The 26839-nt window shown below is 39.8% G+C and overlaps 1 protein-coding gene and 2 long non-coding RNA genes across 3 annotated transcripts in view; 2 read left to right on the plus strand and 1 right to left on the minus strand.

Moving 5' to 3' along the window:
• The window catches only part of LOC106727298, a 45021-nt gene that overhangs the window by 11797 nt on the left and 6385 nt on the right, over window positions 1-26839 (plus strand). The window contains exon 2 of the long non-coding RNA XR_001363466.1: window positions 3896-4168. This is a non-coding gene — a long non-coding RNA (uncharacterized LOC106727298). The remainder of the gene's footprint in view (window positions 1-3895; window positions 4169-26839) is intronic.
• Window positions 21243-26839, minus strand: part of RNF168 (ring finger protein 168, E3 ubiquitin protein ligase) — a 27881-nt gene continuing 22284 nt past the window's right edge. The window contains 2 exon segments of the mRNA XM_005873160.2: window positions 21243-23259; window positions 26261-26342. Coding sequence (XP_005873222.1) covers window positions 22306-23259; window positions 26261-26342 — 1036 coding nt within the window. The 3' untranslated portion in view covers window positions 21243-22305.
• Window positions 26368-26839, plus strand: part of LOC106727299 — a 2991-nt gene continuing 2519 nt past the window's right edge. Inside the window, exon 1 of the long non-coding RNA XR_001363468.1 lies at window positions 26368-26609. This is a non-coding gene — a long non-coding RNA (uncharacterized LOC106727299). The remainder of the gene's footprint in view (window positions 26610-26839) is intronic.

Consider the following 26839-nt stretch of genomic DNA (forward strand, 5'->3'; position numbering starts at 1 on the left):
TGGATCTACAGCTAATTACCATGTTTCTCTTTTATTAGATAGGATTACAGAAAAACTTCCTGAATAATCAACAGAAATCTCAAAGGAGAGAACCCTGACACCCAAGGACTGAAAGTGAAGACCGCATAGAGACTTGTAGGAAGGGCAGAGGCATCAAAGGGCTGGCCAGCTACTCACAGACAGCAACTAAAGTCCAGAGCGATATCTCAGCTGTGGGGGGTTGCCATTGAGAACAATGGGATCTAATTCCCAAGCTGGGCCCCCCAGCAGAGAGCACCAAAACTGAGGAGGGTACCCACATAACATCTGGCTGTGAAAAGTAGTGGGGTGCTATCTGCCAGGGAGAGACGGATGGAAATTCAGGCACTCTCTTAAAGGGCCAATGCACAAAATTCCCTGTGGAGCCACTCACCTTGTGCTCTGGCAGAGGGAGGGCAGAGTGGACTGGAGCTGTGTGAGCAGAAGCCAGGACTGGGGACTTTGGGGATAGAGCTCAGAAGGAAGACACTCTAAGTTTCCTTGGCTGAGTCATTCCCTCACACAGCAGAGGACATCTTTCCCACATAGACATCTGCCTTGCCTGTGGGGAAGACAGTTGACCCACCCTATTGGAAAACACCTTGCTCTAAGGTCACTTAAGAGACTAAAAATAACAATTAGCCTCCAGGCAGTAGCAACTGCCCCACCCTGTTGAAAAAAACTCTCACCACATGATGATTGCCCGCGGGCAATTAAAGTCAGAATCCTATTAGTCTGTAGGCAGAGGGGGTTTCTGGAAGCTATGAGTCTTTGCCTGATCTAATTAATCAGAAACAGCCTTTAACACTGTCCTGCCTAAAGATTGAGAGGTGTAGTGGATCTACCTAATATATAGTTACAAACCCAAACAGAAAGCCAAAATGAGGAGACAAAGAAACAACCCCCAAATAAAAGAACTAGAGAATTCTCCAGAAGAATAAATGAAGCAGAGATAAATTTATCTGAAACAGAGTTCAGAGTAATGATAGTAAAGATGCTCAAGAGCATGAAAAAAGGATATAGTAACTATGAGATAAAGAATGACATAGCACAAATAAAGAACACATTTAAAGGATTACACAGCAGATTAGGGGAAGCTGAGGATCAAATAAGTGAATTAGAAGACAGAGTTGAAAATATTACTCAATCAGAAAACCAGAGAGAAAACACAACTAAAAAACAGGAGAACAGCTTAAGGGAGGTGTGGGACAATGTGAAATATAACAATATTAGAATAGCAGGTGTGCCAGAAGAGGCAGAAAGGGAGAAAGGCAAAGAGGTGTTTGAAGAAATCATGGCAGAAAACTTCTCTAACCTGGCAAAGGAAAAAGTTACACAAGTTCAGGAGGCACAGAGAACCCCAAACAAGAAGAACCCAAACAGATCCAGGCACATCATAATTAAAATGCCAAGAATTAAAGACAGAGAGAATCTTAAAGGCAGCAAGAGAAAAGAAAACTGTTACCTACAAAGGAGTTCCCTTTCTCATAACACTGACACCTGATTTCTCATCAGAAACTTACAGGCCATAAGGGAATGGCATGAAGTACTCAAGGTAATGGAAAGCAAGGATCTGAGACCAAGATTACTATATCCAGCAAGAGTATCATTCAAAATAAATGGTCAAATAAAGAGCTTTTCAGAGAAAAAAACAGCTAAAGGAGTATATCACAACCTAGCCATCATTACAAGAAATGTTAAAGGTATTGCTGTAATGAGAAGAAGAAGAAACAGAAAGAAATCAATCAAATTTTGTTTAATGGATAAATAAATTTGCTGCAGAAAAAAAAAAGAATCAGTTGCCTATACATGTATATAATAATTTTTGATAGCAAGAATTAACCAATCAGACACAACCTTATTATGTGACATGACCAATAAGATTCAATTCTATTATATAACCTATATATTTATGGTTAAAGCAGGGGTGGGCAAACTTTTTGACTCGAGGGCCACAATGGGTTCTTAAACTGGACCGGAGGGCCGGAACAAAAGCATGGATGGAGTGTTTGTGTGAACTAATATAAATTCAAAGTAAACATCATTACATAAAAGGGTACGTTCTTTTTTTTTTTTAGTTTTATTCATTTCAAACGGGCCGGATCCGGCCCTCGGGCCGTAGTTTGCCCACGGCTGGGTTAAAGACAAGGCATTTATACCAGATGGCTATTGATGTGTTGGCTGTTGTCATTTTTTTATTTTTTTAAAATATATTTTATTGATTTTTTACAGAGAGGAAGGGAGAGGGATAGAGAGTTAGAAACATAAATGAGAGAGAAACATCGATCAGCTGCCTCCTGCACACCCCCTACTGGGGATGTGCCTGCAACCAAGGTACATGCCCTTGACTGGAACCGAACCTGGGACCCTTCAGTCCGCAGGCTGATGCTCTATCCACTGAGCCAAACTGGCCAGGGCTGTTGTCATTTTTTTAAATTTGACAATCTAAAGGAAAAGAGGTAAGTGTCCCTGACTAAATAGTCAGATATTGCTTGTTTTGTTTGTTTGTTTGTTTGTTTTTTAATATATTTTATTCATTTTTCACAGAGAGGAAGGGAGAGGGATAGAGAGTTAGAAACATAAATGAGAGAGAAACATCGATCAGCTGCCTCCTGCACACCCCCTACTGGGTATGTGGCCGCAACCAAGGTACATGCCCTTGACCAGAATTGAACCTGGGACCCTTGAGTCCGCAGGCCGACGCTCTATCCACTGAGCCAAACCGGTTAGGGCAGGTATTGCTTGTTTTAAAAATTCTTGGGGCACACTGGTTGAAAATTGCTGGTTTAGAGTGATAGTAAGACAGTACAGGTAAGAAAGGAATAACATTTTCAGTCAAATGAGAGCTACCATATAGTAAGTATAAATCTTAGTGCACAAACACATATAATAAGAAATGTAATTTTATTTTTCTACAACTAAATTTAACTATTATCATTTCCAGACCAGGGAATTTTTATGTAGTCTGGGGGAGCCTGCATACTAGTCACCAATTAGCCTTCTAAATCTATTGTCCATACCCTGAGGTTATTTTTTTTTTTACCACCCTGAGGCTTAGGGGTTTTTTCTTTCTTTTTTTTCTAAATATGTTTTTATTGATTTCAGAGAGAGGAAGGGAGAAGGAGAGAGATAGGTACATCAATGGTGAGAGAGAATCATTGATCGGCTGCCTCCTGCACACCCCACACTGAGGATCGCGCCCACAACCCGAGCATTTGCCCTGACCAGGAATCGAACCATGACCTCCTGGTTCATGGGTTGATGCTGAACCACTGAGCCACAGTGGCCCAGCTCAGCAGCTAGGTTTTAAATTCAAAAGCTAAGAATTGGCTCCTTTTGTTTTTCCTCTTTCCTACTATGTCATTGTCATTCGTTAGGAATGCTTTGGGCTGTCAGTAACAGAAAACTTGAATACCAGTGGTTTAAGTAATAGTTGTTTCTCATACATAACAAGATGTCTAGGGTAGGAAGGCTGGTACTGGTTCAATGAAGTCAGGACTTGGCCTTTTACTCATACTTTCAAGATAGCTTTCGCAGCTCCAGCCATCACAACTATGTTTGAGACAAGAAGAAAAGGAAAGGGGGAAAAAAGCTTTCCCAGAAACCCCCAGCAAATTTCTGCATTTTTGCTCATTGGTCATGTTTATGTTTTAGGGCATAATTGCAAAGAAAATTACTTCTCATCCAAAAGTCCCTGACCTTCATGATTATGGGACCTGGGTATTTATCTTAAATTAGATTTTACAGGACAGTAACTCTCTTACAAAGCAGCTCAGGATTGTGCTCATGATATTATGTGATGATTTTTAAAAATCTACAAATTCTTTGCCATGTTTCCCTTCCAAAACTAACACCTAATTCTTCTCCTCTCCGATAGAGACCAGACTGTATGGCTTGTTTCTAATGAAAAGACTGTGACAGAAGTGACAGCATGAGACTTCCAAAATGAGGTCATAAAAGGCATCCCAGATGCTACCTTGCTCCTCCTTGGATCACTTGCTCTGGAGAAAACCAGCTGCTATGTCATGAGGACCCTTAAGCAGCTCTATAGAGAGACCCACATGGCAAGGAATGGAGGCCTCCTGCCAACAGCCAGCACTGACTTGCCAGTCCCAGTCAAGCCTTCAGATGACATCTTGTCTATAACCTGGTAAGAGCTCTACCCAGAACCACCCATCTAAACCACTCCAGAATTCCTGACCCACAAAAACTATGTGAGATGATAAATGTTTGTCATTAATTTTTGGAGTAATTTGTGATGCAGTAATAGTTAACTAATGCCACACTCCCTCTGGGCTCCTTGGGTTCTTGGTAAGCATAGCTCCAGGGCAATATGCTCGCCTGCATCCACGTGGGTGATACCTCTTTGGTAATCCCTGAAGAGTCTTCCTACTGGAATATTGGTTCCATTTCCTCTACTTCCCAGAGATGTGGCCTTCCTCAGACTGGTCTCATACAGCTAGAACAGTGGTTCTCAACCTTCTGGCCCTTTAAATACAGTTCCAACCATAAAATTATTTTCGTTGCTATTTCATAACTGTAATGTTGCTACTGTTATGAATCATAATGTAAATATTTGATATGCAGGATGGTCTTAGGCGACCCCTGTGAAAGGGTCGTTCGACCGCCAAAGGGGTCGCGACCCACAGGTTGAGAACCACTTAGCTAGAAGGAAGGGTAGAGGCACTGATTTGGTTTAAAGGCAGCAGGATTCAGCCGTGTCATCTGCCATCTTTTTTTTTTCTCAGATAATATAGGCGTTCTGGGGCCTTGGGTAGCTACCTAAGAGGGAGAATGTATACCAACACAATTAGGTATTGTGAGGACACTCTGGTTGTTTTCTGGCTCTGAGACAGTGTTTTCCCTAAGACCTGACTTAGCTTCTGCATTATTAGTGGTAGGTTCTCTTTGTGAATGTAGTTGTCCATTTTTACCACGAAGTAGTAGTAGTAGTAGTAAAATGCCTGCACTTCCTTAAAGTCTTAGCAGCAATATTAAGGTCCTAAATAATTGAATAATTTCTCCCCTGGCCACTGGGAGCTGGACAGTGCTGTGGAGAGTAACTCATCCTCCAAAACTTGGTTTCTCCCCACATACCTAGGCCCCCATTTTTACAACAGATTAAGAGGTGTGCCAGCTTTGGAAGGGTTTTGAGGCTTCTCTACTTTGGCAGCTGAGGCTAGTGCCATTGAAATTATTCTGCCTTTCCCAAAAAGAGGCTCCGTTTTTTAAAAATCCACCCTAGGACAAGGGCATTATAATGACTTACTAGTTTCCTCCGGCTGCCACAAGAAATTACCACAAACTGGGTGGCTTAAAACAACAGAACTGTATTCTCTCACAGTTCTGGAGACTAGAAGTCCAAAATCAAGTAGTCATCAGGATGATGGGAAGAATCTATTCCATGCCTTACTCTTAGCTTCTGGTGTTATCAGCAATCTTTGTAGGCATTCCTTCGCCTACAGCTATATAACTCGAGTCTCTTTGCCTCTGTCATTATATTGCATTCTTCTTGTGTGTCTGTATTCTCACATGGACATTTTCTTATAAGGACATCAGTCATATTGGATTAGGGGCCCATCATAATCCAATATGAACTCATGTTAATGATTATATCTGCAATGATCCTATTTCCAAATGAGGTCACATTCTGAGGTAATGGGGATAGTGTTTCAACATATCTTGGGGGGGGCATACAATTCATCTATAACAATGACTTTATTCATCTCTGATTTAGAAAATTTAATCATGAATACAAACTCTAACAAGGGTGCTTCACCCCCCCGCCCCATTTTTTTTTTTTTAGAGAGAGAGAGGAAGGGAGAGGAAGAGAGAGATAGAAACATCGATGTTGGAAAGAAACATCAATTGGTTGCCTCCTGCACACATCCCAAACGACCGGGGATCAAACCCACAACCTGGGCATGTGCCCTGACTGGGAATTGAACCTGCGACCTTTCAGTGCACAGGACGATGCTCAAACAACTGAGGCACTCTGGCCAGTGCATTTCACCCTCTTTTATCAGTCGTCCTGTATCTGTCTCGGGCAGTGGTCGGCAAACTCATTAGTCAACAGAGCCAAATATCAACAGTACAACAATTGAAATTTCTTTTTTAGAGCCAAATTTTTTTCAACTTAAACTATATAGGTAGGTACATTGTTACTAACTTAATTAGGGTACTCCTAAGGCTTAGGAAAAGCCACACTCAAGGGGCCAAAGAGCCGCATGTGGCTCTCGAGCCGCAGTTTGCCGACCACCGGTGGGTCTAGGGAATTTAATCTTTCTGTAGGACTCTTCATACTTGGTCTCATCACTATCTACTGGCATTTCGGAAATCAGCAGGCTTTTGAGGGGTCATGTCAGCAACACACAGCACATTTCCAGCCAGATCATGCCTTTGTGTCAGGATGACTTGGCTCTAATCCTAGTCGAGGGTTAGACTATACCCTCAAGCAATATGGGCTACCTCTGAATTCTAAGACATCCTGGATGAGCTCTACAAACAGGTGATACTAATCTTGAACCAGAAGAACTTGTCCAGTAGCTTTACTCTTCCTTAATTCAATTGAATTTCTACTGTGAGCCCCTGATATCTGGGGTGGCAAAATTTAGTTTCAGTTAAATTGGCTTCCTCATGCTTTACCTGAGTTGTGCCTAAGTTCTAGGGCAGGAGTGGGCAAACTTTTTGACTCGAGGGCCACAATGGGTTCTTAAACTGGACCGGAGGGCCGGAACAAAAGCATGGATGGAGTGTTTGTGTGAACTAATATAAATTCAAAGTAAACATCATTACATAAAAGGGTACGGTCTTTTTTTTATTTTAGTTTTCCGGCCCTCGGGCCGTAGTTTGCCCACGGCTGTTCTAGGGGGTCTTGCATTAGGCTCCCTAGGGAATGCATGTGATCCTTGGTGGTTATCTATTCACACCAGCACAGTCTATCTGGTGCTTAGTGGCCCCCCCCACCATCTGCAGGATTTCTTTGGGTCCAAAAGCCCTCTGGGCTACATGTCTGTGCACCATTGAGCATACAGAAAATGTTCTACTGCCCCCAGCCCACAGTGGGGCAAGGGAAGCTCTAAGGTTGTTGAAGATCATCTGCTCTGTTTCCGTGTTGTCTTAGAAGATCTTTCAGGGCACAGGGTCTCCCTCTCTAGGGACATATATGTATTATACCTGAATTTGTAATGCTTCCCCTCCTCCTCTACCAGCCTATAGATTCTTCATTTTGTTTGAGGTCAGGGAAGCCTGTCCTTCTCATGTAGGGAAGGAAAAATACTTTTTTCTCTTCCCTCCTAGTTCAGTTGTTGTGGCCATGAAAATTAAACTGTTGAAATACAGATTAATAGGAGAAAAAAACAGAGTTTATATGTGCCATGCATACACATGCAGGAGAATTCAAGGAGAAGTAACTCTGAAGAAGGGTTAGAATTTGAGGCATATACACCATCTTAATAGGTGAAGGGGAGGGGACGGAAAGGCATTTACAGGAAGATAAATGACATTTTGAAAATATAAAAGTTTTGGGTGTTTTCAGGAGAATAAATAGACAAGAAAGTTGTAATAATGTTTGCACAGGTATGAGTGGTTTCTCTGTTTCCTTCTGATCCATAAAATTCCCTGGCGGAGGAATTTGAGGTAGGCTTTATTTGTATTCTCCCTCCTGGGAGTAGATAGACCTTGAAGAGGAATTTATTTCTTAGATGTTGTTGTTTTTTAGTAATATAAGGGAAGCTTCGAGAAGGCTATTTTTCTGCATCTGTTAAATCTCAAATGTATTCCATTTAAAATAATCTTTAAAAAAAAAAAAAGACTTTATACCAAGTGGTCTATTTGGAGGTGACATATTCTAATCCCCTTCACTCAACATCAGATTGTCTTACAACTCTATTATTCTTTTTTTAAAAATATATTTTATTGATTTTTTTACAGAGAGGAAGGGGGAGAGATAGAGAGTTAGAAACATCGATGAGAGAGAAACATCAATCAGCTGCCTCCTGCACACCCCCCACTGGGTATGTGCCGCAACCAAGGTACATGCCCTTGACTGGAATCAAACCTGGGACCCTCAGAGTTCGCAGGCTGATGCTCTATCTACTGAGCCAAACTGGTCAGGACCAACTCTATTATTCTTGTGTTGTAAGTTCTCTCTGGAGCTAGATTTCCCAACTCAGAAGCCTAGAACTAGCTGTTGCTGCTTCTTCCTCTTCTCCTCTGCTTTTCCCTAGGTGAACCTTCTCTGAAGGAATAAATGTCGAATAGCCCAGCTGACTAAATATGGGATGGACCAAATAATGCCAGGACAGGGTAAACTCATGGTTACTATTTCAAAAACTTATCCTGCCACACATGCTGTATCATTTCATTGTCTCAACAACTCTGTGAGGAAGATTTTTTTTTTGGTCTGTTTTAGTTGAGGAAACACTCAGAGAGGTTAGGACTACACAGCTAGGAGCAAAATTTGAACCTACATCTACCTGATTTTAGAACCTAGTCTTGCCATCTCACCTTACACTATCTTTAGGCATGTATCGCCATGGAAGTACAACCTGAATGCTCCAGGCCTTATCAACCCGTGGGTGCAAATGAGGTCACATTAGCACTTATCCAGAATTGTGCCAATGGGTCACTTGTTCACACAGGATCTCAGCCTCCTCTAATAGTCTCCCAAGAAGATTCTCATAGATGTTCAAGAACAAGTTCTCTTGTCTCTTCTCCTTGGCAAGAACTGACACAAAAATGATACTCATGCTGCATATTGTGCCATGAATGATAAGGTTCCTTTTTTTTCTGACCCAGGAATCTCCGGAATCTCCTATTAACCTGTATCCATGAAACTGTAATAGGCTAACTTCTGAACTTGTGAGAAGGGTAACATCAAATCCCAGACCTGACACCTGGCACAGGCTTGAGGCCAGGTGCTATGTGGTAGCAACCACATGAGGCTGTTCAGAGTCCAGGCAGAACTGGTTGCTGTAGCAGTGGCTGGAATAAGAGGCAGGTAAAGCCAAGGGAATCCAAATAGCCTGTAAAATAAGTAAATAAATAAATAGAGCCACTTTAAAATGGAGTCGGAGCTGCCATCCCAGAGGATCTGCCTTGCAGGTCTCATGCCTCAGATCTTTGCAGTGTTAAAGCAGGGCAAAATGACCTTTGGACTAAAGCAGCATGTGTCCCAAAGAACTATTTGCAAAGATAATAAGAAAGCAAATATTATGACTGCCACATTGAAAATTAAAAATGTTTAAAATTAATGTCACTGTGTTAGCTTATCTGCACCTATAGAAATACCTTTCTTCTATTGATGTAATTGTTCCCCTTCCCTTTCTCATAAATACTCACTGTCTTTATCTCCTAATTGGAACTCTTTTGGGGTTACTGCCTGAATCAGTGCTTCCTGAATAGCTACTCCTTGTGATCTCAAATAAATGCTTGTTCCCTCTCACTTTGGCCTTGTATATTTTGGTTAACAAGGTGATGGAAGAGTCCCTACAATGTTTTTCTCTCCTCAAATCTTATACAGACACCCTCCCTACTCACTCTCAACTAAGAATAGGAAAATTGGAGCCATCAGGCAAGACCTACATTGACCTGTGGGCATAAACCTAACAAATCTTTTAATTTCATCCATCCTCTTCCCTCTTTCCCTCTCACAACAACAACAAAAAAAGCTATCTCACCCGTTCAGTGTTGCTCAGTGGTTGAGCATCAACCCATGAACCAGGAGGTCACCACTTGATTCCTGGTCAGGGCACATGCCCAGGGTTGTGGGCTCAATCCCCAGTATGGGGCATGTAGGAGGCAGCCGATCATTGATGTTTCTCTCTGTCCCTCTCTTCCCCTCTGAAGTAAATAAAAACATTTTTTTTAAAAGCCATCTCCTCTTATGCAGGACTTATCCCTTTTTTTGCCTAGGTGTGTATATGAAAATGTTCCTTCTCAACTGGACTCTCTCTATTGACACTTAAAAAAAATTTTTTTTCAAGTACAGTTTACGTTCATTATTATTTTGTATTAGTTACAGGTATACAGCATGGTGGTCAGATAATCATATACTTTACAAAGTGTTCCCTCCGATATTCCCAGTACCCACCTGGCCCAATACATAGCCATTACAATATCATTGAGTAGATTCCTTATGCTGTCCTCTACATTCCCATGACTATTTTGTAACTTCCAATTTGTACTTCTTAGTCCCTTCGCCTTTTCACCCAGTCCTTCAACTCCCTCCCTCTGACATTTAAATATGCCCAAGTGTTCTCCCCTTCCCACCATAGCTACACCCTAATCTCTCTACCTTCTTTCAGAACCAAAGTTCTCTACATTGTTGTCTGTACAACCATCTCCATTTCTTCCCTCCCACTCAAACTTCAGAACTCACTCCAGTCTGATTTCTGCTCACACTGTACCCAATCCACTTTTACGGGGGTCATCTAAGACTTTAAAATTGTTAATTCCTATAGACATTTATCCGTCTTTATCCCAACTGACTTCTCAATGGAATTTGGCATTTGCTCATTCACCCTTCTTAGAACAGTCTCACTATCGGCTCCCACACCAGCTGATTTTTCTCCTAACTCTCTGACCCTTTCTCCCCTCCTCCGCAGCACATTGTTCTCTACCAATCACTCTCTGTGTCCTCAGGCTTGCCCAGGCCCATCTCTCTTTTCTGCTGTAGGATAGGAAATCTTACTATCCCTCAACTTTAATCACCAGAAATAAATATGATTTACAAATTTCAGGTGTTATACAAGTATATTTAACCCTTATATTTTTAAAATCTAACTTATATTTAAGAAGGCAGTGCATTTTGCTTGAAAGAACATGGACCTTGGACTCCAATCTGGACACAAATCTTGGCCTTTTCCACTTACTATCAGAATCCCCTTGAGAAGTGTCAACTGGCCTGGTCTCAAGTTCTTCCTCTATAAAATAGGGTATACCATCCCTTTATTAAGTGTTTAGAACTGTGCAATCCCTTCCTTTTCCCCTTGTAAATCATGTCCTGGATTATTTCCTTTTTGAATAGAATAGAGTAGTAAGTCTGAGTTCAATCTCTAGAGTCAAATCCTGAATCTACCTCGTGCTATCTGACCTTCGACAAACTATTTAATCTCTTTGAGTTTCCATTTTTGTCATCTGTAAAATAGATGTAGTAATAGTGTCTACTTCATAGAATTGTTGAGAGGATTAAAGGTGATGTTAAGCACATAGCACAGTCCATAGTTAGTTTTCAATATATGTTAACTCGTGGAAATGTTATCATCGAATACCTGGAGGCAGTCATATTTTAGTTTTCATTAGTTGGAACTCTATAGTTGTCCCCAAACAAGACATAATTTAGAGGTGATGAATCAAATTGAATAGCTTGAGGCTCTTGACATACATTTTACCAAAGTGAATATTAAAGTAAGTTATAACCGTAAGTGTGATTCATAACAGTACCTTAATTCAAAATTCAGATATTTAATGTTTATAATTGGGATATTTTTAACATATAATAACTTAATTTCTTTAGAGTAAGGGTGGAGGAATTTAATAGCTTTCAAATTTAACATCTTTACATTTATACCAAAAAGTATGTGATATTTTCTGGCTGGTGTGGCTCAATGTTTGACAGTCAACCTATGAACCAGGAGGTTACAGTTTGATTCCCAGGCAGGGTACATGCCGGGGGTTGCAGGCTCGATCCCCAATGGGGGGTGTGCAGGAGGCAGCCCATCAATGATTCTCTCATCATTGATGTTTCTCTCTCTCTCTTCCTTTCCCTTCCTCTCTGAAATCAATAATATATGTATATATATTAAAGTATGTGATATTAGTAATGCAGTCTTTGACTAATGTCCAAGTTATAAAAGACCAGTACACGCACAACATCACACAATCTCTTTTTTCCTTGACACTGCATTCCTCCTGCATCCCTCCTCACCTAGAACCCTATTACCACATGAAGCCCTTCTAGACATTTAAGGGAACCTAGGAAAGCAAAAACAGGAGAGGTATTTTGAAAACCTGAGACAATTCTGGAGAAAGTGACTTGAGAGGGAGAGTGAATGCTGGGATCATCCCAGGTAAGGTCATTTTTCAACAGCATTTTCAGAAACGTTCTGAAAATATGTTCTTGAAATTAATAAAAAATATTTTGGACACAATAGGTACTCACGTAATAGTACATGTGAATGCATGTCCTTTCCTCTGTATTTACTGGTTGAAAATAGCTAAAATGAAATATAATAGAGAGTAGAAGAAAGAGATAATAGTCCCCAAATTTAAAGACTGCCATTTACTAAGAACCAGAGACAGGAAGAAGAAACAGAGAAACATACATACAGCTGAGGTTGAACTCTCTTAGTACCTTCAGATTACAAAGTTTTAAAAATATACCTTTATTCAAGACAAATACCGTATGTGGAACTGGCATAATAACGTGAGCAAGCTGTGAAGGTTTTAGGTTCTTTTTCTCTCTGTGAAGTATTTTTCTTGTGGTTCAGGGATCTCTTGAGACATTAGGAAGCATGTAGGCAGGGATCTCTTGTGACATGGGAACTAAGCAAAGGATCACTGAGTGACCTATGGGAACCAATGGGCATGGGTCACAGATTTCAAGGACTAATTTTAAAAGAATCAACTTTATTGCTCAGTCGGTGTGGTTCAGTGTTTGAGCATCAACCTATAAACCAGGATGTCACAGTTCAATTCCTGGTTGGGGCACATGCCTGGGTTGCGGATCCCCAGTAGGAGGCATGCAGGAGGCAGGTGATCAATGATTCTCTCTCATCATTGATGTTTCTATCTCTCTCTTCTTCTCCCTTCCTCTCTGAAATCAATGAAATATATATTTTTTAGAAATCAATTTCATTGAGACCTGGCCAAGTGGCTCAGCTGGTGTGAGCATCATCCTGTACACCCAAAAGTTGTGGTTTTAATCCCTGACAGGACCTATATGGGAGGCAGCCAATCGATGTTTGTCTCTCTAAAAACAAAAAAAATAAATACATAAAAAAATAGCCTTGGGTGAGGATTTTTTAAAATTTTAATTAATTTTATTGAGGTATAATTAACACAATAAAAATGTACCCATTTTGGAAGGTGGGGGTGGCTGGAGGGAGTTAATGGGAGGGGGAGGGGACATATGTAATACTTTCAACAAAAAAGATTTTTTTAAATGTACCATTTTAAGGGTACTATTCAGTTACCTTTCAAAAAATGGGGCATTTCCATGACTTTTAATATTGGGTATGCTTCGTCATCTAGCTAACAGTATCAGTCAGGGGCCTGGTGAGAAATAGAGGGCTCAGCTAAACTGGATAATTTGATATTTACAAAGGCCTGGGCATAGTGTAGGGAAAGCACAAGATGGTTCTGTGTAGCAATGCCAGAGAGCTGTTATCACTTCTAGAACAGAGGAGTAGAGAGGAGGAAGCAGATACCAAAATCTGGAAAGAGAGGCTGTGTGGGGTACACTACCTACAGGAGTTAGGACTTCCAGTTGCGGGGCACAGCCAGACACAGACTGGGGTGATCCCGCAGAAGAGTCAGGGAGATAAACACTGCAATCGTACTCTCTGATTTCCTGCTGGGCTCCCCTTGTCATAATTCAACCAGAAGTCAGAGGGTAGGGTTGCCCCTTCATTCAGTCCTTACAGGCTACCCTCTTAGCTCTCATCTTTTTGGCTGCTTTTATTATCATGAATATTAAAGTTGCCACTTCTTCCTCTGTAAAGACATAAGTCTTAGGTAATTATGCCTTTTATCTATTTTTGTTGTGTGACTTGTTCTTATTGGCTCAAAGGAAAATTTCTCCTTCTAAAAATAAACCAGTTAAATTCATAATATTTTAGCCCTAACCAGTTTGGCTCAGTGGATAGAGTGTAGGCCTGGGGGGTTGAAGGGTCCTGGGTTCGATTCTGATCAAGAGCAGATGCCCAGGGTGTGGGCTCAATCCCTAGTAGGGGGTGTGCAGGAGGCAGGTGATCAGTGATTCTCTCTCATCGTTGATGTTTCTATCTCTCTCTCCCTCTCCCTTCCTCTCTGAAATCAATAAGAAAATATTTTTAAAAATTCATGTAATTTTAGCTTTATACAAATAAAAGCTAAGTATAAGTTTCCTAAGCATTTGCCAATAGAAGGAATCAAAATACATGGTTTTTGTTGTTTACAAGGTGTTTTGCCAGACAATCATTCTTGAGATCTAGAGATTTTTGAACATAGTTTTCAATTCAATAAACTTAGAATACAGTTGTATAAATTACAACTTGGTGGTGACTGGTTTTAGAGGTTGCTGCGTGTTTCACCATAGATCAAATTTTAACCATTAAGTTGCCATTTACTTTTCAGAATCTTGTGTTGGTCAACTTTAGATGTTTGTGCTTTGTTTCATGTGTCTGTGGGGAAGTGTCCTTTAAAAGGAGTTTGTAGCCCTGGCCGGTGTTCCCAGTGGTTAGAGCGTCTGAACAAACACTGAAGGATTGTGGTCTCGATTTCCAGCCAAGGGCACGTACCTGGTTGGTTCCACCCCCCGCACCCCCTGCCCAAGTCCGGGCGTATGGGGGAGGTAACTAACTAATGTGTCTTTCTCATATGGATGTTTCTTTCTCTCTCCCCGCCCCTCCCTTTCATTCTCTCTAAAAATAATAATAATAATAAACGGAAAAAATATCCTTGGGTGAGAATTAACATAAATTAAATAAATAAATAAATGGAGTTTGTATCCTTAAGGTGCTTAAGAAACTGTAAGCTGCAGCATTGTCCAGTTCCCATTATTGTAGTATATTTTATTCATGCCTGTGTGTTTTCCTAAAGTACTAACTATAGAAAGAGCTGTTCATGGGTACAGCACTAGTCATGAAACACTTTTGCCAGTTTCAGTCCAGTCAATGCCCTTCAATACAGGTTGAAAAAAAGGTTAAGAAAACAACTCTTTGGAAGTGGATTCTTACATGTTAAAACCAAATTGACAGTATCATCTCAGTGTCTCTTGCTAACGTTACTTCCCAATTCCTCTGCCATCTATTTTTTTTTGCATTCTAGGTTTACTCTGGAGAGTGACTTCATTATGATCTATTTCAGTTACTCAGTTGCCCTCCTCTAAATCTTGTGTTCTCTTATTTCTGGAACACCCTCCTAAGGAGCTCTAGGAATTTAGCAATGATGCCCGATGCCTTAATTTTCCATAGAAATTTTCTAAGACATTTCAGAGAGGGGTTCTTTTCATTCCCGTAGGTGAGGAATTGGAAAGTGTAGGTACTCAGGGCAATGATGGCGTTAGGTGATTATTAATCTGTGTGTGGGATGGTGCACACAAATCTTCTGAAGCATCAGCTGCAGACAAGATAGGGACGCTAGGGTATAATCAGGGCAATAGAAACTAAACAATTGGGAGGGCTTTCTACAGGCACCCGGGAAGGTTCTCTACAGTTTTCTCCCATAGATCCTTAATGAGCTTTTACCTCACCTGGGCATGTTTAAGCATCATTTTCCCCACACATATTACCCCTCCATCTTGTCAGGAGGGTAGCTTTCCAGGTTTTTGCTTTAGAACTTGTCTCTCAGGTTCAAGCTTAGCATGCCAAACTTTGCTTCGATATAAAAAAACACTTTCCCAGACTCCTTTGTCAGTAAGCTTCCTATTAAGTTCTATTAATAAGAGGTACTAGGAGGAAAGGGAAAAGGGGACAGCTTTTTTTTCTCTCTCTCCTGTTCCTGTCAGTGTTGCCCCCGGAGTGGCAGTTGACTCCAGCTTCCAAATTCTTCCAACTCTTCTAGAACTAGACTCACTAGGCCCTGTCAGAGTACCAGCATCTGGGAGGTGCTTCCTTCTCAAAGGTCTGAGCGCCGGGTCTGCAGGGTCCACTCTCCCCTGCCTCCTGAGCTCCTCATTCTAGTAACTGAAACCCAGCCTTAGGGGTGGGGAGTCATGTCCTGCAGCTGTCCTCTTTGGGTTTGGTGCTCCCTTACCTGCCTAACCAGTTCCTTGTAGCACTGCATACCCTCTGCTGAAACACCTACTGTGTTTTTAAGGGGACCCCAATCAATACACCCAGCAGAATCTACATTTGTGTAGTAGAGACTGAACAGGGAGTGGGGTCCTCGTCCTGAGCCTAGAGCTCAGAGTTAGTCTAATCTGCAGTGGAAAACAGACACCCCCAACTTTCTATGGGTGATCACTGACTGAAAGCCTTGTGAACTGAACTAACTCCAGGGAGAGAGCCTAAATGTGGCAGCCTGGGAGCCCAAAAGCCAAGTTGAAGAGAAATGTAAAGTAAGTAAATTGTAAAGAACAGAGTCCCCTCAGTTGAACTCAGGGCCCAAGTTGCTCCAAGTACTGCCTTCTTAGGCAAAATATTCTGTGGAAAAAGAAATCAGACTCCAATTTTAAAGTCATCATTGTTTATTTAGATCTTTACACAGGAATAAGTAATGGGTCAACATACAGTAGAGGTTCAACTCCCTGGTGTCTTTAATCTCTTTTTAGTGTTTTACATGCCTTTATGCGAACCAAATGTGTGGAACTAGTATAGGAATTAGAGCAGTGGTTCTCAACCTTGGCTGCACATTAGAATCACCTGGGAATCTTTTTAAAATTCTGATTTCTGGGCCTCATCCTCCGGAAATTCTGTTTCATTGTTACTAATGTTGTGGCCCCACCCCATAACAAAGAAACAGAATTTCCGGAGGATGAGGCCCAGAAATCAGCATTTTAAAAAGATTCCCAGGTGATTCTAATGTGTAGCCAAGGTTGAGAACCACTGAATTAGAGGAAGCCACGAAGTATTTCTGAGAACTCGTTTCCTCTGGAGCCAAGATCTCTTGTGACACAGGGAACTGTGGACACATCTGGCAGGGGAGAGGTGAGTGGAGTCTTCATCAGTAGACAGAATTTAATTGCAATTTATTTATGCCACACGGGGGACACTTAAGAGGGCATGAAGCACTAAATGAAAGTGGACTGGTGGATGGGGTGAGTAGCCAGGAGGAAGAAACTATCACTTATTTTCTTTTTGACTCAGGGTCTATGCCAGGTGCTCTATGTACATTACTACTATTATAGCAACTCTGCTGACATGATTTCCATTTACAAATTAAGTGAGGTGATGAAATTAAGTAACTCACCTAAATTCACACAGGTAAAGACTAAGAAGGGAATTTCTTCCTACATTACATGTCCTTGTTTTGATGGTCCAAAACTTGCACAAATTACTGGTCCAACAGTTCAATTCCTTATGGATTACGTACTTGTGAGCTAAGGAATCTAAAGGCTATTTAAAGCCATTCTTGGCTCACAGGCCCCACAAAAATAGGTGGCGTACAGATTTGGTCCTTACAATGTAGTTTGCAGACCCCTGTTCTAGGGCTTTGAGACCCTGGTGTGTTAACAGGCTTCCTTCCCTTGGAAGGTATCAAACTTTAATTTTCTCATTAGCACTATAAGCCTGATGACAACTCTCTCTGCTTTTCAGAGGTTTTTAGCCTTTTAGCCTCTGCCCTCAAATTTCAAAGCACTAAGATTATCTTGATGGGAAAACTGGCCTTGTGTTTGATGACCCTCAAGCTTCATGAAATGGCCAAGATTCTGACATTTTCTTTGTCCACCACCAGCAGCCCTGGTTCTCATCCTGCATTCAGAATAGGCGCACGCTACTAGTAAAAAAGTGATTACAAACCAGTTCACCTCTTAAGTCTCCACTTTGTAGAATCTTAGCCTCTGTATTAGTTATTGTTTCAGTAGCTGATAGTTTTGACAATTTTACATTTATTTTTAAAAATATTTTTATTGATTTCAGAGAGGAAGGTAGAGGGAGATAGATAGAAACATCAGTGATAGGCTGAAATGTATAAGCTTCCTTTATCTTGCAGTTATTTTAAGAACATTAAATTTTTTTTACTAGATGATGTATTCAGTATGACTGAAAAATCATCTATCAGCTGCCTCCTGCACACTCCGACGGGACCGAGCCCGCAACCCAGGCACGTGCCCTTCACCAGAATCTAACCTGAGACTCTTCAGTCCACAGGCTGACACTCTATCCACTGAGCCAAACGGGCCAGGACCAATTTTACATTTTTATGTGGCTTTGCTCAGTGTTCTTAGCCATGCTACCTAGAAACATAAGCTTTGCTTTCAAGTAATTTTAAAATAGTACATTAAAGCTAAATAAATTCAAATTCATTCACTTGTGCTATTTCCAAAAATTAACAATGCTATTTTTTTTTTAATCCTCGCCCAAGGATATGTTTTCATTGATTTGAGAGGAAGGGGGAGAGAGGTGAAACATCAATATGAGAAACATTAATCGGTTGCCTCCCGTACACGCCTTGACCAGGGATTGAACCCAACACCTTTCAGTGTATGAGTTGACGCTCCAACCAACTGAGCCACATTGGTCATAGCACACAATGCTATTTTTTCATGCTGAAAAAAACTTTCCTGAATTATGATTCTTAAAATTTAAAGGCAAAAAAGGACCATCTAGAATAGTACAGGCTGAAATGTATAAGCTTCCTTTATCTTGCAGTTATTTTAAGAACATTAAATTTTTTTTACTAGATGATGTATTCAGTATGACTGAAAACTCAAAAAGTATAAAAACATATAGTGAAAAGGCATTCTTCCACTCATATCATACGGCCACCCAGTTTTTCTCCCTGCTGGAAGAATTGTTTCACCTCCTAAGAATATTTTATACAAATACATATATGTTTCTATTTTTTGGACAACAGTTTGCACACTACATATGCTATTCTACATCTTGTATTTTTTTATTTAACTCTGTATCTGATAATTCTTTTCATATCTGTAAAGTGATTTTTTTAACGGCTATATAGTCCTCCACTATACCATCTTTTACTCAGGGTCCATTGATGCAACATTACAGTTGTTTCTAAGTTTTGTATATGTCATTCTACACACACGTGAAGACAGCTTTCAGAAATCCCTAGAGATAGAATTGCCAAGTTTACCTCCAAAGGCATTTAAATTTTTCCATTCATACCAACCAACATGTAAGAGTGCCTATTTCCCTATAACAAGCATGTCAAACTCATGGCCCGTGGGCCACATGCAGCCCACGAGTGTTTTTGCGGCCCAGCCAATATAACAGTATGTAAGAAATGTTTTAACAAAAAATTCGTAACTTAATTTTTACAATATCCTGTTATAATTATTAATAACGAACTACAATGTTCACTAATGACTGATTACTATAATCACGTTGCATTCATTTCCCTTACACACCTTATGCGCAGGCGCACCATTTCTCTCCACTAATACTAGCAGTGAATACTTTAGCAGCCAATTGCCAGTTTCTTAGTCTTGGACTGACTTGCTTGGTGTGGGCAACAGGAAGTATTTCGCTTTTGGAGAACAAAAGAAATAGGTTTATTTGCGTTACGCTTATTAATTTGTGCAGTTATTCAGTGTCTGGTAAGTTAATATTCAAGAAAAACTATTAAATTTTATTAAAATGTTCTATTATTTTATGTTAACTATTACTCATTTATTTCAGCCCTTTGTATTCAGCATATCTCTACCGAAATAAACCTACATTTCTATGAAAAGAGAAGCTTTTGTTTATTTTGTGGCCCATATAAACTTAAACCTTGTTTATTTGGCCCGTATTAGCCTTTTGAGTTTGACATGCTTGTCCTACACTCTTGCTAAGATTTTAAAAAACCTTACACAAAATCAAAACAAAACAAAGCAAAACAGCACTTTATCTCTACTATTCTGAAGAGTGGAAAAATGTATGAGCAAAGTGTAAATGAGATCATGCACCTTTTCACATATTTAAGAAACATTTCCTTTCCTGGGAACTATGTTCCTGGGGATCAAACTTCTCTAACCTTCCTTTTGGGGTAGTAGTCTTTTTCTTAATGTATTGACAGACACTTTATATAAAGGAAATTAGTTCTTTGTAATGAAGTGCATCTATTTCTTCCCCAGTCTGCCATGTCTTCCCATTTTCCTTAATGGTAGTTTTTGTAAAATATACATAATAGTCCATTTTTATTTTTAATATTTAAATTTTCTGATTCTCAACTTCTGCAGTTTTAGTACTCCCTGAGAAATTAAAGGCTCTCATATCCCTTCTACAAAAGAGGAAAAAGTAGCAATACATTCTAATGACTGACACAAAACATTTGTTTCTAACAAAAAGGCATATACATAGAACTATCATTAAGACTAACAGAGAAATTTAAATTTATCTTAAAACTAACTTTAGTCAGGAAGACTTCTTCACAGACAAATAAGTGGTTAAATATATAAATCCTATGTACATCACAGTATTACCCCCCCCTTTTTGGTCATGGAAGATTTAATTATATAACTTTTCATTTTCAAAGATACAAAGTCTTCCCTAAAATGTAAAGTGGAATCACTCTTAGAAAAATATCAGGGCCAGGTGGAGGGGGGAAAAGCAGGGGAAATGAAAGACATCTATAATACTGTCAACAACAACAACAAAAAGACAAAAAGCCACTGGTGTGGCTCAGTGGCTGAATGTTAACCTACAAACCAGGAGGTCATGGTTCGATTCCCAGTCAGGGAACATGCTTGGGTTCAGACTCAATCCCCAGTAGGAGGTGTGCAGGACGCAACCGATCAATGATTCTCTCTCATCATTGATGTTTCTATTTCTCTCATTCTCCCTTCCTCTCTGAAATCAATAAAAATCTATCTTTAAAAAAAAAGACAGAAAAATATGTTTGATAAATAAATTTTAGTATATTTTTGACAAATTTTGTTAGTTTCTGACTACATTTCAGCACAATCATTACACAGAAAGCAATCACTTTTTTTTTTTTTTTTTAGAAAGGGCAAAGTAAATTTTAAATCAGCATCATAATTCTACCCCTAATTATCTACTCAATAAATATTGAAGTAGATGGCATCAAGATTAACAGAATTTCAGTTACAACATCTGGAGGAAAAAATTTTCAAAAATGTATAAAAATATTAACAAATTAAAGCTAGACTTTTGCTCTAGGACATTTTAATTATATTTTTACCTTAAAAGGATGAATAACTAAACATCATCAGAAATGCTATTAAAACTTGTTCATTTGCTCAAAGTTGTTCATATTAATGAAACATATATTAACATTCTCTAAGTTAACTTTCACAAAATGGAATCACTGCCTCTGATTTAACTTTGAGAGGGGCCAACCCAAGTACCACACTATCTCTGTCCATAAACACAAATAAAAATCACTACCAATGCAAATAAGGAAATAAACACATGGTTATTTATGTCTCAGGTTCTACAACATAGTATATTAGGATTTAACTCTCCTACAGTAAATTCCCATTTTTTCCCCCAAGAGTAGCAGATTAAAAGAAATGTGAATTTCCAAGATTTCAGGTAATGTAGTAACTAATTATTTTAACACCAGTTACTATCGTGTGACAGGCTGTAAAACCCAAATGTTTTCTGTGTCATTTAGCAAAGAATAAGGAAGAATGCTCTGCTACTCCATCCTGGACCCAGTTTCTGATCACCCACTCAGTTTCAATGCATCCAAACTATCAGTTCACTCATTCAGCCTCACCTCAGCTACCTCCCTTTGCATCAAGAGATGAGTTTCCGCCCTGACCGGTGTTCTTGGTGGTTAGAGTTGGCCTGGGCCCCGCAGGGTCTTGGATTCGATTCCGCGGGTCTTGGATTCGATTCCTGATTGAGGGCACGTTTGATAATCCTAATTTTCCAGAAAACTCTGACTTTTCTGTTTTCACACAATTTTAATTCATTTTATTTTAAATAAAAGAAAATGCTATAATGCTTAAAATAATTATAAAGATTAGATGACTTTAGTGTTATGGAAGATTTCAAGTGATCTACAAATACATGGCCAAACAGCAATACACTTAGATTTTAAACCCGATTCCTTAACTATTTGGTATAGTATAGTCTTGCTTTGAGTACTAGTCAGAACAAAAAGGTGAGCAAAGGCCATTCATAAAACATGCATTTTTGAGGAAAGAGAATGGCCCCTGAAGGTTTCTTGGGAGCTGGCCCAGGCATGTTTATATCTATTCCCTGTAAGGATTGTCAGACTTAGCATATCATAGTTATTCATAAAGAATTGAGACCCTTGGTTATCACTGACTTTGGCAGAAGTACATTTGTATATTCCTCCCTTGTAATCACATAGTCATTCAATTAGAGGCAATGAGTGTGCCCACAAGCAGAAAAAGTTTTATAAACATTCTATGATAAAAAAGAGAGCATCACAATCCAGCTTTACCAGTTTCTAAAATACTTCTTCCTTTACCCACCCATTACTTTGTTATCTCTGAAACATCTGAAAAATACTTTTCTGTGACTTACTAGGCTGTAGGGAACGAACACTTTTAGATACGTTACAATGATCTCTAGCAGAATTTGGCATCTTTCTCCCATTAACATTAACTGAATGTCTCAACTTGATCTTAAAAGAAGGTTGGCAATTTTCAGTTTTTGGGCCTCTTTGAGGTTTTGGATGCTCTGTATCAGCCTGTCCTTTTACGTTCCTATTTTTGGATTTCTTCCTCTGTCCATTTAGCAATTTGTCTGGAGGTGAGGGCGTAGAACGTAAATGATATTCATCTGGGGATCCTTTCTGTCGGTTTGGCTTCATTTGTTCTTTGTCCACCTCTTTTTGAATCTGTAGTGCTAATAACCTGTCCTGTTCTTCTTGCTTACGTCTCTCAAAAAGTAGATGTTCCAAATCTAAGAGTTTTTGAGTAAAGCTGGTTTCTGTTTCCTCTTGGTCTGAGGAAGATTCGGAGGACATTTTCCTTCTTTTTGCAGAAAAGCATGGATCCCTGACTGCTTCAAAAGAAGACTCCTGATTTTTTCTTTTGCAAATATCTTCTTCACTGATCAGTAGGCAAGACTCTTCATTTTCTGTCTCAACTGTGTTATTTCCAATTATCTGGGTCATATATGATAGAGCACACCCACTCTTTGTTTCGCCACAAGGCTTAACTGCAGCTTCTCTAGGGTAGGGGACTCTGGCTTCAGGTCTCTCAGGATTTATGGCACATAATTCTTTATCATGATTGTTTGGTCTCATTTTGACTTCTCCTTCAAGGCATCATTCTGTATCACTGGCACATAACTGAGGCATAGGTGACTCTATTGAAGACTTTGCACCTTGTTCTTGAATTTCAAGGCATATTTGCAGAGAAAGTGTTGGCATATCTTCCTCCACTTCTGTGTCTTGCCACATAGGGCTCTTTACATTGCTACTATCAGTTTCCTGGAGAAAACAGAAAAAAACTCAGTCAACCAGAGTTATACATCAAGTCTTACATATGTCTTACACTGATACCATAGTTGAATTGTCACTATTAGGTAGTTCTTACTATCACTACTAATAAGGTATATTGATTTTAATAGCATTTTTATTGTGTGCCAGTTGAGATTAAGGCATTCCCTCATTTTTACTCCCATGAAAACCTACAGATTAAAACCCACAAACTAGCCCTAGCTGGTTTGGCTCAGTGGAGAGAGTGTCAGCCCGTGAACTGAAGGGTCCCGGGGTCAATTCTAGTCAAGGGCACATACCTGGTTGCAGGCTCAATCCCTGGCCCTGGTTGGGGCGCATGTGGGAGGCAACCAATCAATGGGTCTCTCTCATATAGAAGTTTCTCTCTCTGTCTCTACCCCTTCCTTCCATGCTCTCTAAAAATCAATGGAAAAATATCCTCAGGTGAGGATTAGCACCCCTTCCCCCAAAACTAGATTCTCTATATAGCCAATAGCTGGCACCATGACCTGACCTCTTTTTTTATCTTATAAACTTCCAGTAGCCCAGGGATTTTAAAGTCCTTTTTGTACCACCAACTCTCCTCCCTTAGGCATTTTTGTGAAGCTTATAGACCTCTTCTAAGAACAGTATTTTAAAATATGTGTATATAGGATCACAAATAAAACAATTTATATTGCAACACATTTATTAAAATGTTAAAAGTTATGATGCAACATATATCTATAAATAAGATTCAGTGGCAAGTCTAATAACTTATAATACTGACGTAGGGATGAGTATAAATGATACTTCAAGAGATTTACAACAAATATAATATGATAAAAACTCATCCTTTCACTGAAACCGGTTTGGCTCAGTGGATGGAGCGTCGGCCTGCGGACTGTAGGGTCCCAGGTTCGATTCCGGTCAAGGGCATGTACCTGGGTTGCAGGCACATCCCCAGTAGGAGATGTGCAGGAGGCAGCTGATTGATGTTTCTCTCTCATCGATGTTTCTAGCTCTCTATCTCTCTCCCTTCCTCTCTGTAAAAAATCAATAAAAAAAATATTTAAAAAAAAACAACAACTCATCCTTTCTATTGATGACAAAGTCATAGGTACCATTAAATGTATTATAGTTTGCTGTCTACATTCATAATTAAAGAAAACACTAAAATGAGAGGTCAGACAAAAGTAAACTTTTTCTTCCATCTAAGTTCTTATGTACTCTCTGGTTTCTAACCATAGACCTTCGGTTGAGAACCCTTGCTTTGGCCAATATAATTCTTCTCACTTATAGGTCTTAGGTAAGTCAAGACCCAGGATTAGTTTTGACCATGGGAAAGCCTTAAGAAAGTCTTCAATGAGAATTTGTCTAAGAACAAAAATGATTCCTTGTTGGAGACATTCTGTTCTTTTAACTTCTTTATTCCTCACCCCAGGATATTTTTTCCATTGATTTTCAGAGAGAGTGGAAGGTAGAGAGGGTGAGGGGGTACACAAAAAGGGAGAGAGGGAGACAGAAAAGGAGAGAGGGAAAAAGAGGGAGGGGGAGAGCGAGAGAAAGAGAAACATTGATACGAGAGAGACTCATGGATTGGTTGCCTCTTGCACACAGCCCTGGTTGGGGCTGGAATCGAATCTGCAAACCCAGGTAGGTGCCCTTGATGAGTCGATTCTGGGACCCTTTGGTGTGCAGGCCAACACTCTTAACTGCGGAGTCACACTGGCCAGGGCTCTTTTACCTTCTTTGCTTTTGCATTTATCATTCCTGATAGCATTTCTTATAAACCAATGTGGATTGGATTGAACAAATTCTAGGTTGCTTACCTAGTTTTGCTGTGAATATGAACAACAGGGTAGAAAAAATATCCCAGCCCTACAGTGCCTCTTCCATCATTCCTCAATGCAGGTACCAACCAGACTATCTGGACTTAACTCCTCCATTACCTCTACTTTAAGGGACTTTGGGCAAGTCTCTTATCTCTGTGTGCCTCAGTTTTCCCAGCTATAAGATGGGCACAAGAATGATACCCACATTACAGAGTTGGAGGTTGTGATGAAGATTTAAAGAAAACACATACATTATCTGGCACAGTAAATGTTCATAAAAACCACCTACCTAAATTGAAAAAAATAAAGAAGAAAAGGAACCTGTGAGTAAAGGGTTAACAAACCTTTTATGTAGGAAAGAGACCTGGGTGTCAGCTCATTTTTCCTAGTTCTACTTACCTAGAAACCTGATAAAGGTGGAATGTCACCTGTGTTATTAGGCCACATAGCTTATAGTAAAATGACCCTTATTGCTGAACTGCATTTGAACTAAAACTATAAGTGATCTACAACACCAGGAAGTCAAAGCATGGAGCTTCTGTAAGTGACTTATAACTCCTTTGGGTGTGTTTCTGACGGGGACTCCTGGAAGTTACACCCATAGGTTGTTACAATAAATGACTTTCAAGGGTCATGAGGCTTCTAAGCCAGAATGGTTATCACAGTCATCTGTGTGGTATCATTTCCAGGCCATCACTTAAGAGCTCTGCAGTGAGGACTCTTACTGAATTATATGCCTGATGGTGCCCTACTAGCATGCTTTGTTTCCTATCCTGTAATCTTTAAAGTAAGTTGGTACCAAGGATAGCCTATTCAGTTTTGTGAGTTTGATTGCCTGGGATCCACAAACTGTGGCCCATGAGCCAGATTCAGCCTGCTGTTTTTGCAAATAGTTTGACTGGAACAAAGACAAGCTCATTTGCTTACATGACAACAGCATAATTGAATTGTTGTGACTGAGACTATAAGGGCCAAAACCCTAAAATATTTACTATCTGGCCCTTTACAGAAAAAGTTTGCTTATTGACTCCTAGTCTAGGTAAGTGTAAAATGACTAAGAAATGGTGTCCCATGTATTATGGTGACTTAAGAAAAAAAAAGTTAGGAACCTACAAGTATTTGCAATCTATAGCATTAGTAAACATGCCAAACTAAGAACATCTTTAGCATCCACATACCTTAGACATGGACTTTTGTTTGCCTTCTTGTACAACTTCGGACTGTGATGCTGACCCAAATTGAGATTTAGGTGACAAATACCTTTAAAAAAAAGTTTACCAAAGTTTGAATGCTTTGAAAGAGAAGTGGTATGTACCCAACATAATAAAGCCACTAGCTATTTATGCTGAAGGTTGTCTGGTTGCCTGAATGATTTATCAGAAAGAGCGTAGTCTATCCCCTTGTCTCAGATATTTTAGTCTAACTCCAGAGCATAACTTAAAAAGTTGAGTATTGATATCTTAGGGAAAAAGAGCAGAAAAGCATGTAAAATCTAAAATTTCTTAACTCTCAAAAAAATTTAAAAAGGTAGATAGCGCCCTGGCCGGTTTGGCTCAGTGGATAGAGCATCGGCCTACGGACTCAAGGGTCCCGGGTTCGATTCCGGTTAAGGGCATGTACCTTGGTTGCGGGCACATCCCCAGTGGGGAGTGTGCAGGAGGCAGCTGATCGATGTTTCTCTCTCATCGATGTTTCTAACTCTCTATCCCTCTCCCTTCCTCTCTGTAAAAAATCAATAAAATATATTTTTTTAAAAA

The sequence above is a fragment of the Myotis brandtii genome, unplaced genomic scaffold (genome assembly GCF_000412655.1).
Source record: "Myotis brandtii unplaced genomic scaffold, ASM41265v1 scaffold4, whole genome shotgun sequence".
Classification (NCBI taxonomy): Eukaryota; Metazoa; Chordata; class Mammalia; order Chiroptera; family Vespertilionidae; genus Myotis; species Myotis brandtii.